The sequence below is a fragment of the Oncorhynchus nerka genome, linkage group LG28 (assembly GCF_034236695.1).
Source record: "Oncorhynchus nerka isolate Pitt River linkage group LG28, Oner_Uvic_2.0, whole genome shotgun sequence".
Classification (NCBI taxonomy): Eukaryota; Metazoa; Chordata; class Actinopteri; order Salmoniformes; family Salmonidae; genus Oncorhynchus; species Oncorhynchus nerka.
In genome coordinates this window covers 23503185-23520750 of record NC_088423.1, presented here as the reverse complement: position 1 = coordinate 23520750, position 17566 = coordinate 23503185, and the positions used below count along the sequence as shown (strand labels likewise).

Below are 17566 nucleotides of genomic sequence, written 5' to 3'. Positions count from 1 at the left end.
AAAGAAACAAATTGTATAAGTATTCAGACCCTTTACTCAGTACTTTGCTGCCAAAGGTGCTTCAACAATCACAGCATCGAGTCTTCTTGGGTATGACGCTACAGGCTTGGCACACCTGTATTTGGAGAGTTTCTCCCATTCTTCTCTGCAGAACCTCTCAATCTCTGTCAGGTGGGATGGGGAGAGTTGCTGCACAACTATTTTTAGGTATCTCCAGAGATGTCAGGTTCAAGTCCGGGCTCTGGCTGGGCCACTCAAGGACATTCAGAGACTTGTCCCCAAGCCACTCCTGTGTTGTCTTTGCTGTTGTCCTGTTAGGTTAACCTTCGCCACTGTCTGAGGTTCTGAGCAGGTTTTCATCAAGGATCTCTATTTTGCTCCGTAAATTATTATTTTTCTCTCGATCCTGACTAGTCTCCCAGTCCCTGCCGCTGAAAAACATACCCACAGCATGATGCTGCCACCACCATGCTTCACCGTAGGGAAAGTGTCCGGTTTCCTCCAGACGTGACACTTGGCATTCAGGCCAAATAGTTAAATCTTGGTTTCATCAGACCAGAGCATCTTGTTTTCTCATTGTCAGAGTCCTTTAGGTGCCTTTTGGCGAACTCCAAGCAGGCTGTCATGTGCCTTTTCATTAAGGAGTGGCTGCCGTCTGTCCACTCTATCATAAAGGCCTAATTATTGGAGTGCTGCAGAGATGATGTCCTTCTGGAAGTTTCTCCCATCTCCACGGAATTCTGGAGCTCTGTCAGTGACCATTGGGTTCTTGGTCACCTCCCTGTTCTTGGGAACCTTCAATACTGCAGAAATGTTTTGGTACCCTTCCCCAGATCTGTGCCTCGACACAATTCTGTCTCGGAGCTCTACGGACAATTCCTTTGACCTCATGGCTTGGTTTTTGCTCTGACATGCACTGTCAACTGTGGACCTTTTTATATAGACAGGTGTGTGTGCCTTTCCAAATCATGTCCAATGAATTGCATTTACCAAAGGTGAAACATCTCAAGGATGATCAATGGAAACAGGATGTGCCTGAGCTCAATTTTGAGTCTCATAGCAAATGGTCTGAATACTTATGGAAATAAGGTATTTCTGTTTTATTTTTTTTATATATTTGCAAATATGTTTAAAAAAAACGTTTTGCTTTGTCATTATGGGAAAGGGTGTTTGAGGATTTTTTAAATGTAATACATTTTAGAATAAGGCTGTAACGTAACAAAATATGGAAAATGTGAAGGGGTCTGAATACTTTCCAATGCACTGTCATTCTTTTATTGTGGTGTTTTGTATTGTTAGATATACTGCACTGTTGGAGCTAGAAAAATGAGCATTTCACTGGAGCTGCGATTAACATCTGCAAATGTGTACGTGACCAATAACATTTGATTTTAATCTAGCAGTGTATCAAGCACAGATGTTGTTTACATTTTAATGGTGAATTACCCTCGGCAGGGTGCCATCCCACAAGGTACAAGCCTGTTGAATCAATCTTGTTTATATGTCATTCCCCCCCCAACTTTAAACCTAAATCCAATGTTTCAAATGGTTGTTGATTTCACATTTGAAATCATGTTAGTTGACAACTCAATCTATGTAAATCAAAACTAGACATTGAACTGATGTCTTTGCCCAGTGGGATTAAAGTTTGTGATCATAATTCATTTGATTTCTGTGTGGTCCACTATTTACAGAAAATAGATTAATTAATCTATGAGCATTAAATTAACATGAAACTATTTACATAGAGCTTTATCTAAGTTTTCTGATTCGACATTGCATTTTACAGGTAACCACTCAGTATAGGTAACCACTCTTAGCCCCTATACTTAATTCTCATCTCCATGTCTGTCTCTATTAGCTGATTGGGGGGTTCATCCTAGCCATCGGTATCTATGCGGAGGTCGAGCGGCAGCGCTACAAAACCCTGGAGGGGGTGTTCCTGGCCCCCGCGATCATCCTGATCGTCCTGGGGGTGGTGATGTTCATTGTCTCCTTCATCGGCGTGTTGGCCTCCCTCAGGGACAACCTGATGCTCCTCAAAGTGGTGAGTACTAAGCCCACACAATTAAATACAACACTGTGATATAGGCTTGAGGTTCACCACTCACCAGACCTGGGTGAAATACATATCTCAAATATTTTAATGTATTTAATGTGCACTTGATTTACCTTGGGCTTTACCGTTTTGGGACTAAATCATTGGTACCATTGTACCACTAAATTCTAGGACATGGACTGTGTATAGTCCTTGAAACATATTTCTCGATTATAATTTCAGGTCTTCAGTGCTAAGGCCATGAGACAATGTAGCTCTCATGTCAATATGCAAAGTATGAGCGCTAAAACCATACATTTTACCTGAAATATATATTTTTATTTTATTTCACCTTTATTTAACCAGGTAGGCAAGTTGAGAACAAGTTCTCATTTACAATTGCGACCTGGCCAAGATAAAGCAAAGCAGTTCGACAGATACAACGACACAGAGTTACACATGGAGTAAAACAAACATACAGTCAATAATACAGTAGAAAAATAAGTCTATATACAATGTGAGCAAATAAGGTGAGATAAGGGAGGTAAAGGCAAAAAAAGGCCATGGTGGAGAAGTAAATACAATATAGCAAGTAAAACACTGGAATGGTAGATTTGCAGTGGAAGAATGTGCAAAGTAGAGAGAAATAATGGGGTGCAAAGGAGCAAAATAAATAAATACAGTAGGGGGAGAGGTAGTTGTTTGGGCTATGTACAGGTGCAGTAATCTGTGAGCTGCTCTGACAGCTGGTGCTTAAAGCTAGTGAGGGAGATAAGTGTTTCCAGTTTCAGAGATTTTGTAGTTCGTTCCAGTCATTGGCAGCAGACAACTGGAAGGAGAGGCGGCCAAAGGAAGAATTGGTTTTGGGGGTGACCAGAGATAGACCTGCTGGAGCGCGTGCTACAGGTGGGTGCTGCTATGGTGACCAGCGAGCTGAGATAAGGGGGGACCTAGCAGGGTCTTATAGATGACCTGGAGCCAGTGGGTTTGGCGACGAGTATGAAGCGAGGGCTAGCCAACGAGAGCATACAGGTCGCAGTGGTGGGTAGTATATGGGGCTTTGGTGACAAAACGAATGGCACTGTGATAGACTGCATCCAATTTATTGAGTAGGATATTGGAGGCTATTTTGTAAATGACATCGCCGAAGTCGAGGATCGGTAGGATGGTCAGTTTTACAAGGGTATGTTCGGCAGCATGAGTGAAGGATGCTTTGTTGCGAAATAAGAAGCCAATTCTAGATTTAACTTTGGATTGGAGATGTTTGATGTGAGTCTGGCAGGAGAGTTTAGTCTAACCAGACACCTAGGTATTTGTAGTTGTCCACATATTCTAAGTCAGAACCGTCCAGAGTAGTGATGTTGTACGGGCGGGCAGGTGCAGGCAGCGATCGGTTGAAGAGCATGCATTTAGTTTTACTTGTATTTAAGAGCAATTGGAGGCCACGGAAGGAGAGTTGTATGGCATTGAAGCTCGTCTGGAGGGTTGTTAAGTGTCCAAAGAAGGGCCAGAAGTATACAGAATGGTGTTGTCTGCGTAGAGGTGGATCAGAGACTCACCAGCATCAAGAGTGACATCATTGATGTATACAGAGAAGAGAGACGGTCCAAGAATTGAACCCTGAGGCACCCCCATAGAGACTGCCAGAGGCCTGGACAACAGGCCCTCCGATTTGACACACTGAACTCTATCAGAGAAGTAGTTGGTGAACCAGGTGAGACAATCATTTGAGAAACGAAGGCTATCAGTCTGCCGATGAGGATGTGGTGATTGAAAGAGTCGAAACCCTTGGCCAGATCAATGAATACGGCTGCACAGTATTGTTTCTTATCGATGGCGGTTAAGATATCGCTTAGGACCTTGAGCGTGGCTGAGGTGCACCCATGACCAGCTCTGAAACCAGATTGCATAGCGGAGAAGGTATGGTGCGATTCGAAATGGTCGGTAATCTGTTTGTTGACTTGGCTTTCGAAGACCTTAGAAAGGCAGGGTAGGATAGATATAGGTCTGTAGCAGTTTGGGCCACGAGTGTCCCCCCCTTTGAAGAGGGGGATGACCGCAGCTGCTTTCCAATCTTTGGGAATCTCAGATGACACGAGAGGTTGAACAGGCTAGTAATAGGGGTTGCAACAATTTCGGCAGATAATTTTAGAAAGAAAGGGTCCAGATTGTCTAGCCCGGCTGATTTTTAGGGGTCCAGATTTAGCAGCTCCTTCGGAACATAAGGAGAAATGGGGAAGGCTTGGGCGAGTTGCTGTGGGGGGTGCAGTGCTGTTGACCGGGTTAGGGGTAGCCAGGTGGAAAGCATGGCCAGCCGTAGAAAAATGCTTATTAAAATTCTCAATTATAGTGGATTTATCAGTGGTGACAGTGTTTCCTATCCTCAGTGCAGTGGGCAGCTGGGAGGAGGTGTTCTTATTCTCCATGGACTTTACAGTGTCCCAGAACTTTTTTGAGTTAGTGTTGCAGGAAGCAAATTTCTGCTTGAAAAAGCTAGCCTTGGCTTTTCTAACTGCCTGTGTATATTGATTTCTAGCTTCCCTGAAAAGTTGCATATCACGGGGGCTGTTCGATAATGCAGAACGCCATAGGATGTTTTTGTGTTGGTTAAGGGCTATATCTGTTCCTGGTTCTAAATTTCTTGAATGGGGCATGCTTATTTAAGATGGTGAGGAAGGCATTTAAAAAAAATAAAAACAGGCATGCTCTACTGATGGGATGAAGTCAATATCCTTCCAATATCCTTTTTAGCATAGCATCAGTTGGTTGGGTTTCAGCTTGATTTGTCTGCAAGGTCCAACAGGGTAATTTAAGAGACAATTACTAATGAAAGTCCACTAGCTACATAAGTTTCATTGATGTATTAATTTGGCAGTTTAGCCACCCGCATTGACAACATTTGAAATATGTAATCAGACTTTAGCAGGCCCTCGGACATTTTAGATATGAGACATTGCTTTGATGAATTAATGACTGGAATAATATTAATCACATTTTGAGATGTTTGCATCTACTTTTACGTAGATGTATTGGCTTGAGTTTGATTCCTTCTGAACGAATTAGAGATTTTTGTCTTCTGAAGCAATAACTTTTTTTTGCCTAAACAAATTCTGCTATTTTATTTCACTTGGGAATACGTTTTTTATTTTCTCCCCAATTTCGTAGTATCCAATTATTAGTAGTTACCATCTTGTCTCATCACTACAACTCCCATACGGGCTCGGGAGAGACGAAGGTCGAAAGTCATGCGACCTCCGAAACACAACCCACAACCCAGCTTCTTAACACAGCGCGCATCCAACCCGGAAGCCAGCCGCACCAATGTGTCGGAGGAAACACTGTGCACCTGGCAACCTTGGTTAGCGTGCACTGCGCCCGGCCTGACCACAGGAGTCGCTGGTGAGCGATGAGACAAGTATATCACTACCGGCCAAACCCTCCCTAACCCGGACGATGCTAGGCCAATTGTGCGTCGCCCCATGGACCTCCCAGTCGTAGCCTGCTGCGACAGAGCCTGGGCACGAACCCAGAGTCTCTGGTGGCACAGCTAGTGCTGCGATGCAAGTGCCCTAGACCACTGGGGAATGTTTATTTTTATGGTACTGTGTGCAGAAACTACAATACAGGCAGTTTTAAATGGCGCCTGATATTCAAAGACATTAGGCATACAATTGGCAACATCTTAGAACAGTGCCCCTTTCATTTCATCATGCAATGATCAATATGTTTGTTTTTCGTGTATGAGGGCACCACAAGTGTCCCCTATTCATTATCAACATTTTTTTTTTGCCTTAGCTGAGCTGCTATCAAAATGGCAAAGAGCAGCAGCATTTAAGATGCTACAGCAAACCGGTGGTTTTGTTGTTCACAAGCTATGATCAAAGGAAAGCTAACCAGACAGATCCATTAAATGTTTTTATAAATAAAAAGATTCTGTGTAATAACCTTGTAAATGTGATTTTGTTTTTCAGTTTCTCTACACCCTGACAGTCTGTCTCATTCTAGAGCTCCTCGGTGGCATCCTGGCTCTGGTCTTCAGGCATCAGGTACCGTAAACCTATTACTTAGCCATTATTAAACTCATAATCATTGAGAGAAAGCCAATCTTTATATACACAAAAGGGACTCATGCCACCTCTTATTGGATACATTTACCTTGGCTTGTGCAAGTAGAAAGCTAACAAGTTTATGAAACAGTGTACGTTACAATAAGTCAACATAGTGGGACAAAATCAATTGTGTTATCAGGCAAGGATATTAACTGCTCTTTTCACCATTCTCTGGGTATTTCAGATTGACCCTTGTGGTTTCCATATAGGAATTTTCCAATGTCTTGTGTCTGATATTCCATTCCCGTTATGTTTTGAAATTTGTGAAAAGATTTTTGGCCGGATAAAATTGACAAACTTGCAAAGAGGGAAAGATGTAGGAGGACTATTCATACCAAACTTTAAATTGTATTTCCAGTGTTAGCAGTTGTTATTCTTTAACACAGACCCCAAAGCAAATCAGGGGGAGGAAGAAGAGGATAAATCATAGATGTTAATGCTGAGGGGTAGATGGTTGTTCCTTCCCTGTCCTCAGTGATCCTCTCCTCCAGTGAACAAAGGGACAGGATGTAGTTTATAACACAGCCCTAGCTTGTGGTTGGCCAATTATAAGTCCTTGCAATAAAACTAGGCAACTAGGCAAATGGGCAAATAACAAGTATCTTATTTCAGGCTCACTGTATAGACAAATTCCTCCCATGTCTCTGACCCATTGCTCATCAGTCCCCTATTACAGAAAAAACACTTTCCATTGATCGTTAGTATTTTATTGACTTCTCGTCCTCTGTCTCGCATACTCTGTCTCTGCGTTGTGTATTTATCTTCAAAATATTCTTATACTCCCCCCTAGACCATTTAAAAATAAATATATAAATAAATATATATATATATTAAAAAAAATTGTTTTAAATTTAAGAAATAATTATATATATATATATATATATATATATATATATATATATATATATATATATATATATATATATATATATAAATAAATAAATAAAAAATTTCAGGAAAATGTTAGACATTTCACCTAGATATCCCTAATATGACAACTGTGGTGTACAACACAGAAGCTTATCAGGTTCTGATCATCTTACTATGCTTCTTTACCTGAGATTGGCCCCCGATGGCTAATCAATCAGTTCTTCATTCTCCAGGATCCTCTGTCATCATAATGGACAACCTTGCAAATGAGTGACATGTATCCATCCTGATTTTCTCCTTGGACTTTTACTGCTGTTATGAGCAAAACTTGATAAGGACCTTTCCATTTTGGCCCTAATGTCTGTTACATCTTTTTTTTTACCATCACCCACAGTCCTGGTACTACGTCATGTCCCCCCTCCGGACTTATTCCCCACGCCTCTTTTCCACTTGTCTTTCTGCTTCCCCTACTGCATTAGAGAGTTGTATGCAATAGTTAAGCATTGTGTCACTCATGAAGTGAACGTCTGCTTTTCTCAACTCTAACGTGCCTGGTAGTGACATGGGTCGACCTGTGACGACCTCAAACAGACTCAACAGACTCAACCCTGTGGTTTTATTATGTGTTGCTCGTATACTACATAATAGCGTAGGCAATGCATCTGGCCATGCTAACCCTTCTTGATGATTTGAAATTCTCTTTCCAAACTCGATTTGTGTGTTCTACCTGCCTACTCGATTGAGAATGAGACTGGCAACTACACTGCCCTTATATGTTCAGAAGACGAGCTACCTCCTGACACACTTTTCCTGTGAAATGAGTGCCTTGGTCGGAATCTAATTGTTCCGGAAATCCCCATCTGTGAATGATTTCTCCAAATCAGAATTTTAACGGTGTGTTGTGCAGTTCCTTTCTTAGTAGGGTAGGCTTCAACCCATCTTGAGAAACGACCAGCATATCTTCATGTCCTTTACATTTTGGCATTGTGATGTAATCAAGCTGTAGATGTCTGAAGGGTCCTGGTGGGGTAGGTGCTTGTCGTGTCTGTACTTTCACTCGTCCCTTGGTGTTGTGTCCCATACAAATATTGCAATTCGCCATAACAGCCTCAGCCTCTTTCTGCACACCATGATTCCACCATTTGCTCACAAAACCATAAACTATCTTGTCCACACCAATGTGTCTCCAAAGAGTCGATCTGTCACCAAGTAGGGTAAGAGTGCATTTGGCGCTACACATCTCAGGTTGTATTTCCACACACCTTCTTGATTGAGTTTGCATCCTGCAGCCATCCTTTCCCACACTTCATCTTTTGGTGCACTGCCTTGCATATCTCTAATGTGTTGCAATGTATCCAATGTGTATCTCCTAATCAGTTTAGGAGACAGAGGTGTTCTCTTGGCAGCCACTTTAGCAGCTCTGTCAGCAAAATCATGACCTTTATTCTCATCTGTAAAGATTTTTCCATGTGCTTTAATTTTCAAATTTGCAACTTGTCCAGGTAACTGGAAAGCATTCAGTAGAGCCATCACCTCTAGTCCATTCTTCACAGGAGCTCCCAGTGATGTCATGAATCCTGTTTTTCTATTATTTTATTTTATAAAATCATGGGTAACTCCAAAAGCATACCGTGTGTGTGTTAGCTGTTTTTCCTTCAGCCTGTTTACACACTTCTGTCAAAGCCACCAATTCCACCAGCTGTGCTAATATTCCTGCAGGTAACGTGCCTGTCACTTTCACATTGTCCATTGTAGTAACTGCCCAGCTTGCATTCCTCACACCCCCCTCCACAATGCTTGAACTGTCTGTGTATAAGATAAACTCAGGGTTTTCCAACAGATGACTCTTAATAAACCCATCAAAGAGCTGATCCAAAACTAACTCACAACAGTTGTTCAAGTAATGTGGTATCTGGAGGAAGCGTCAGAGTAGCTGGATTACATATTGTGCCACGTTGTATGATGCTGTTAGCAGCCTCCACTACTTTAGTAGCGGCCATGGCTTCTTTGCTAGCACCAGCATTGTCTTTGGGGACCCTGCTTCTCCTGGCCATTCCTCATAAGAACACGTTTTCTTTTCCGACATTCTCGTTGCCAGTGACCAGAACATGTATGGCTCTGCATCCATCAGCCACATTTTGCTCTTTGCCACCCACAGCTATAAACCTTTGTCTTCAAGGACACAATGTTCACAGTTGTTCAAAACAAGAGCTAATAACTGTAACCCATCATAAGGATGTAGATTGTGGAGTTTCTTATAACGCTTCAAATGGTCGCATGTGTTCCCATGCCCACTTCTCGTGGATTTTTCAAAATTTTTTAACCATTCATCCAACTGTTTTGGAGATGCTGATTTGTGTGTGATTACTGTCACTAGAGGTTTGTCTTTACTACCTTTTACAGCCTGTGTTCTGGTTGGACTAAGACATCGTTCGTCACTGCTGTCAGTATCTGTTGACTCATAGCTAGGCAGTGCTGACTAGATGCTTGAAATCTGATCTGCCTTGTGCAATTCAGAGTGGGGGTAGATTGAGGGAACAAAGGGGTCCACTTGTTAGAGCCATGTCTGTTTTTACGACCCTTGCCTGTAATTGTTGAATTTCTTCTTCCAAGGTTTTGATCTGTTCACCAAGAGCTTTCAAACTGTCTATCTCCAATGTCCTGTCATGATTCTCCAGAAATAATTTCTCATCCTGTTTCCTTACTTCGACTAATACAGTTAAAGACCATCGTGTCTTTGTCAAGGAATTATGCATTCTCTGTATTTTCCCCCAAGCTTTTTGTATATCTGACATATTCCATCTTTTTCATCATTGACAGAATATTTTTCTCTTGCCTACACCTCTACTTTGAAATGGTTCTTCATATCACTAGACAGTGAATTTAAAATCTCTTTCATGCTCACATCAGGAGGAGCTGTGCTCTTTTTCAGAGTGGTTTTCTCACTTAACAATGGCATTATATTAACTTCAAAAGTTGTTTTAATATATATCTATGTTTATATATTTATTTGACTGCAAAATATGACCCCTTTTAAGGACTCAAACGTCTTCTACAACACATTGTTTCTGTAGGGCTTGGCTACCCATAAAACGTATGTTCACTTCAAAAAGCTTGTTGAAAGCTTACAGTGGTACCTCCTTTAAAAGTTGCGAGCTTACACTGCGGGACTTAGAGGTACCTAGCATCACTGCTTCATTTGTTCCAGACCACCGCAAGGGGGAGTTAGAGCACTCATTGTGCATTTGGGTCCCAAGGTTTTTATATGACCAATCATATTGCGTTGTTCCAATGACGAGTTTGACGGGAGCCATCCGTCGCTGGTGACTTTCTTCAGCAAAGATGGCTGACAAAACATTACGGTGGAAGCAAATGTAAGTAATTATAACGTCATAACGAGTTAAGCAAAAAATTTACACTTGAGAGGAATATGTTGGTTAATGTAGAGACAAACGATTGCATATTTTTTTTGTTATAAAGTTCATTTACGAAAATGGTGATTTAGCAAGTTGGCTGACTAGCTAACATTAGCCAGCTATCTAGCTCATGTTATGACATAAGTATGAAATTGTAATTTGTGGTGTTTGTTTTAGGGACTCCTGAGAAAACCAGGTAAAGAATCTAGCTAGCTAAAGCACTTACTGCAGATTGAACAATTGTGTAAGCTTGCCTTGCTTATATTTGTCATGCAATGCAGCTGAAGTAACATAGCTAGCTAACTATTTATTTGCTTATTGTGTAGTGGAGGATAAATATAACTGTATGCCTATGGATGTGTAGCTAGCTACAGTATGTAGCCGATCTGTGTATGGACCCTAACACTTTTGGTATGAATATTAGTTCAGAACCTATGAACCTCAGCTATCATAGTTGTTGTATTGACTTCAAGTCTGAATGGCATTAATGAAGCCTATGGATTGAGTAGAATATAATAACTTTATTGTGCAAGTCCTATATGCGTGTTAATAACTACAGTACATGTATGAGATCCCCACATTGGGGGGAGAACACAGGATAGGTGTAGTATTTCAATTAGATACTTAATTTAAACCAGTGGAGAATGTGAAACACTTTATTGAAAGTTCATTATCCAGGTGTTATAAATGCATAATACATGCTTTATAAATATAATTGTAAGATAAATACAAGTTCAATCTGTACTTCAATGCACATATGATGTGCATTATTTAAAAAAAAATAGAGGATGAAAGAGGAGATGGGGAGAGCGGTGTAGAAGACAGAGGTAAAACAGAGGAGCAGGGAAGACAGCATATGATTAATGAATTACAGTGCTACCCTAATATTCTCTGTTCTTCACAATTACATAGTGCCTCTAGCGGTGTCTCCTAACCTTTGGGCTGACTGGGAGCCCAAGGCTGGTTATCTTAAGAGCGGGTTAGGAGGCAATGACGGGACTGGCTTCCTCTCACATCAAAACATACCTGCAGACGAGAGGCCGATGGATAGAGAGAGCATGATTAAGCTTTGCTTTTTTTATTCGAACACTGTCCGTCATCATAATCATAAGGAGGTGAAATGCAAAACTGACCTTGGATCATTAACTCTGGGACTACTACATCTCTCTCTGTATTTCAATGTAAAGCATCTCTTTTAATAATACTTCCTGTTGACCTGACCAAGTGACCCCTCTATGATGCTGTCAGCCAGTTCAGATACGGGAGGGATTCAAGAACACAGCTGATATAACTTAGAGGATTTAGGGAGAAGGGGGAGAGGGACGAAGTGAAGGAGAGAGACTGTTATTGAGAAAATAGTTATTAAAACGAGATGGGGGGAGGGGGTCCACACTAAGTGGCTACAGAGTACTTTAGGCTGAAAAACTGTGACATGAGGACAAACAATAGAAGATAATATCTTTATTACATCTCTTTTACATTACCAGATCAGAAATGAATATATAAATGCCACTTGAAGCTTGATGATGACTTGATCATTTGAATCAGTTGTGTAGTGCTAAGGCTACAGCTGGTGAGGTGTCAGGTTCGCCTGTACTTAAAGGGTGATTATTCCAACTCTGTGAAATGCTGCAGATCTGCCTGCAGACAAGTTAGGAACACATATCCCACATAAAATAGGTGGATAGAATTCGACAGGTCAACGTAGCCTTCTTCCTCCAAACTGTGCAGCAAGTTGTAGTACAGACATGTCGCAGCACTCAAAACATCTCTCCATAAGCCGTCCACTCTAACAGAGAAATAAAAGGTTTTTGGGGGGTAGAACCTAATCTCTGTGGTCTTACTCAATGAATAGTGAACACTGAGGTGGGTCCGAGGTTATGGAAATGCAAGTTGTGAGTGGTTACTGACTCTGTGACGCAGACACCTATCTGAGTGTACCTGAAACATTTAAATATAGAGGGCTATATGTCTCACCACTTGGTTATTGCAAGGCTAACCCCCAGGGAAATCATGACTTGGCAGCAACAGGGGCTTGATAGTCCAGTGAAAAATGGCTGAGTGTTAGTAAATCTGAAAATTAGCAGCTGACATCCTTAAGGGTTTTTAAATAAATGCATGTGAGACAGCTTCCATGTACAACAAGTCAGGAAGAGAGAAAAAGAACACAACAGTTTCATTACCTCTGGTTATGGACACTTTTCCCAGCAATAAAGCTTCCACGGCCTGTTCCTCAGACAGTGAACATACAGTGAACATACATCTGGCAATATCTTCATTTTCGATCCCTTAATCAGCTCGCACTCTGAAAGTCAAGAAAATAGCTTATTTGTTGTAGCATGAAAACAATGACTGCGATATGACCGTTCAATCTAAAGCAGCAGTTGTCATTTTCATGAGACGTTAATACAGCACAGAAAGCTTAACACCAGACTGGTATTGTGGTTGTTCATTAGGTGATGGGAAATATGCAATATGCGTACAAAATAATATACTTACCTTCCTTAAATCCATCTATACTTCCAAAGATGACAATGTTGTATCTTGCAAAAAAGCATTGGAATTAAAAGTTAAATGTTTAACCTATTAACCTGCTTCATTATTTATGTATTACCAGTTGATGAAGAACAACTCCAATTTCATTCATCGAAAATTTTGTCTACAAATAAGTAAGAATAAAAAAGTTTTTAACCTCTAGTGACACCCCATCCGGTGAACGGGACCGTTTTCATCTTACACTAATTAACATAACGCAACGGACATAAATCTTCTTAGAAAATATTCCTATTCATGAAAATCACAAGTGAAATATATTGGAACACAGCTTAGCCTTTTGTTAATCACCCTGTCATCTCAGATTTTCAAAATATGCTTTACAGCCAATGCTAGACAAGCATTTGTGTAAGTTTATAATAGCCTAGCATAGCATTATGCCTTGCTAGCAGCAAGCAACCTTGTCACGGAAATCAGAAAAGCAATCAAATTAAATCGTTTACCTTTGAACTTCGGATGTTTTCACTCATGAGACTCCCAGGTAGATAGCCAAAGTTCATTTTTTCCCAAATGATTATTTTTGTAGGCGAAACAGCTCCGTTTGTTCTTCACGTTTGGCTGAGAAATCGCCCGGAAATTGCGGTCACCACAACACCGAATTTGTTTACAAATTGGCTCCATAATATCGACAGAAACATGGCAAACGTTGTTTAGAATCCATCCTCAAAGTGTTTTTCTAATATCTATTCGATAATATATCCATCGGGACAATTCCTTTTTCTCTAGGACCGATTGGAGTAATGGCTACCTCTGCACTTTACGTGAGAAACTCTCTCGGAGCCACCATGTGACCACTTACGCAATGTGCCCCCATACGGCTATTCTTCAACATGAATGCCTAAAACTATGTCACCATGCTGTAGACACCTTGGGGAATAAGTAGAAAGCGTAAGCTCGTTGATGGTACATTCACAGCCATATAGGGAGTCATTGGAACGCAGCGCTTTCAAAACCTGGGGCACTTCCGGATTGGATTTTTCTCAGGCTTTCGCTTGCAACATCAGTTCTGTTATACTCACAGACAATATCTTTACAGTTTTGGAAACGTTAGTGCTTTCTATCGAAAGCTGTCAATTATATGCATATTCTAGAATCTTTTCCTGACAAAATATCCCGTTGAAAACGGGAACGTTTTTTTTCTCCAAAAATTAAAGTACTGCCCCCTAACACCAACAGGTTAAATAACTTCTTAGATTTGATGGAGACATTCTACATCTTAGTACCTTATCAATGTATGCTTTGTATCAATGTGGACGAGAGACGGGAGCAGAGTATTTTTGCCGAGCAATGCAACGAAGCTGGATCATTCTGGCAAAGATACGTGTACCAGCTACACGCTGCAAAGACTCCCTAACTCTTTGCCATTGTACACGATGGCCCATTGCTTGGAGACTTCCTCTGACCATTCTAAAGCCCGCATGAGGCATCCTTGCCTCTCTGGGATATGTGGGACGGTAGCGTCCCACCTCGCCAACAGCCAGTGAAATTGCAGGGCGCCAAATTCAAAACAACAGAAATCCCATAATTAAAATTCCTCAAACATACAAGTACTTTACACCATTTTAAAGATAAACTTGGTGTAAATACAGCCACAGTGTCCGATTTCAAAAAGGATTTACAACGAAAGCACACCAAACGATTATGTTAGGTCAGCACCTAGCCACAGAAAAACACAGCCATTGTTCCAGCCAAAGAGAGGAGTCACAAAAAGCAGAAATGGAGATAAAATTAATCACTAACCTTTGATCTTCATCAGATGACACTCATAGGACTTCATGTTACACAATACATGTATGTTTTGTTCGATAAAGTTGATATTTATATCCAAAAATCTCAGTTTACATTGGCGTGTTATGTTCAGTAGTTCCAAAACATCTGGGGATTTTGCAGAGAGCCACATCAATTTACAGAAATACTCCTAATAAACATTGCTAAAATATACAAGTGTTATGCATGGAATTTTAGATGCACTTCTCCTTAATGCAACCGCTGTGTCACATTTAAAAAAAACTTTACGGAAAAAGCAAACCATGCATTAATCTGAGTATGGCGCTCAGACACAAAAACAAGCCATGCAGATACCCGCCATGTTGTGGAGTCAACAGAAGTCAGAAATAGCATTATAAATATTCACTTACCTTTGATGATCTTCATCAGAATGCACTCCCAGGAATCCCAGTTCCACAATAAATGTTTGTTTTGTTCGATAAAGTCCATCATATATGTCCAAATATCTCATTTTTGTATGCGCGTTTAGTACACAAATCCAAACTCAGGAGGCCCCGGCAAGTCTAGGCGACAGTTCAGACGAAAAGCCATATTACAGTTCGTAGAAACATGTCAAACGAAGTATAGAATCAATCTTTAGGATGTTTTTATCATATATCTTCAATGTTTCAACCTTGAGAATTCCTTTGTCTGTAGAAATGCAATGGAACGCAGCTAACTCACAGGAGCGCGTGAGACAGCTCATGGCACTCTGCCAGACACCTGACTCAATCAGTTCTCATTCCCACCTCCTTCACAGTAGAAGCCTCAAACAAGGTTCTAAAGACTGTTGACATCTAGTGGAAGCCTTAGGAAGTGCAATATGACCCCATAGACATGGGTATATTCAATAGGCAATGACTTGAAAAACTACAAACCTCAGATTTCCCACTTCCTGGTTGGATTTTTTTCTCAGGTTTTTGCCTGCCATATGAGTTCTGTTATACTCAGACATAATTCAAACAGTTTTAGAAATGTCAGAGTTTTCTATCCAAATCTACTAATTATATGCATATTCTAGCTTTTAGGCCTCAGTAGCAGGCAGTTTACTCTGGGCACCTTTTTATCCAAGCTACTCAATACTGCCCCCCTGTCCCAAAGAAGTTAATAGCCCTGACATTCTGGCCTAACCCTTCATCTGACATATCAGAATAGCATTCCCTGACAGACCATATTATGTTCTTTCATCCTTCTGTAAAAAAGCTAACTGTTACACTGTCATGAAATATGATTATATATTGACTATGAAACAAATAGGACATGGCCTACTTAAGAGTTGCCATGAAAGAAAGTTAGATGAATTCCCCTGGAAATGGCACGAACAGGCGTTCATAGCTAAATGCTTTTGGTTAGCTTGAGAATAATAATTGCATGATTTATCATTCTACTGGATGGATGGTAGAATGTTATGAACTGACACCTGAATCGTAGGAGGTAACTACTACCTATATAGAAGTTGGACGGAGGAACGGCCAGTGCTGCTTACCTGAGATGCCATCATCACACAGTCCTTCGTAGGTGTCCGCTATGACTTCCTTTGTGTCGGAAGGAAAGGCTGAACGGTATTGGTTGTAGCCAAACTGACACTCAAAAAATGGCCAAAATGGAGGGTGGTTGAATGCGAGTTTTGTTTTCAAATACATTTTTTTGTTCTCAAAATATTTTTGAGGAATAAAATGCATAAAGTTGTGTGCTCCATTACAAAATATTTGATTGCAAAAAATGTTTTCGCTTTCAGAACAATTTTATTTGGGATTGAAAATAAAGTTTTGCTCTCGACAAAAAAAAAAATGTACCTCCATAGCATATAACAATTTGCCTGTGAATAACCACACCTTCTGCTAATTCTTGACACACAACCGAAAGTGCTGCCATATCCTGCCAGCACGCCCACAATCGAGCCACTCAGGCGGAGAATGATGCATGGAAGAGGGCGAGAAACGAGATGGGAGTAACAACAATTTGTTTCAAGTTGGGGAGGGGGCTAATAGCTGAACAATAGACTATTCAACCTTTACTAAAGAATAGTCTAATAGCCGAGCTAGGTGTGGGAAAAAAAACTATCACAGACCAGATTTGCCCTAACGACCAAGGGGTAGTTACAACACTTGATTATGCTTTTGGGTCCCAGTGTACTACTGTGTCTCTAACTGACAATGAATGGGCAATATAAACCAAATAATAAACTGATAATTGTGTACGACTTCAAATGAAACAAGCAGGGAGCAGGTTTCGAACACTCAACCTTCTTGCCCGTAGTCCAGCGCGCTATTGACTGTGCACCAAAAGCCTGCTCAAGCCGCAGAGTCGATAGAGTGCGTCCTCGTGGTAGCTTGCTACTCAATGTAATAATGACTTTTCAAATAAGTTCCCTTACACGTTATGTTTGCTGACAATTTGTTAGCTACGGTGTCCTTACGAACCACAGCTAACATACCGGTACATACTGCTGTAATGATATGCTATCTACCTAACGTTAGTAGTTATACATCAAACTTGCCAGTATATTTACTATAGGTTAACTACCCAACATTTATTGACTTGATTATTCCCGTCATTCTTAGCTTAACTAAATGGTATAGTTGTGCGTTCTCAATGGACATTCGGGTGCTTTCGTAAATTCGTTCTGACTATCTACTCCGATTTCAGAGCACTCTCGTCTGAGTGTACCAGAACGCAGAATAATGAGTTAACAAGCCCTCAACACTCATTGAATATGGCCGGTGTCAGTAAACGTCTGCAAAAAAGCGTGATTAAATTGTTTCCAGCAGCACAGTTAGTCACCAACGCTCTGGTTAACATGAAAACTGCCT

General features: G+C 40.8%; 1 protein-coding gene across 2 annotated transcripts in view; it reads left to right on the top strand.

Annotated features, from left to right (window-relative positions):
- tspan15 (tetraspanin 15) overlaps nucleotides 1-17566 on the top strand; it is a 45311-nt gene that overhangs the window by 11702 nt on the left and 16043 nt on the right. For both annotated transcript variants that reach the window (XM_029640201.2, XM_029640200.2), the window contains exons 2-3: nucleotides 1862-2047; nucleotides 6010-6084. In XM_029640201.2, coding sequence (XP_029496061.1) covers nucleotides 1862-2047; nucleotides 6010-6084 — 261 coding nt within the window. The remainder of the gene's footprint in view (nucleotides 1-1861; nucleotides 2048-6009; nucleotides 6085-17566) is intronic.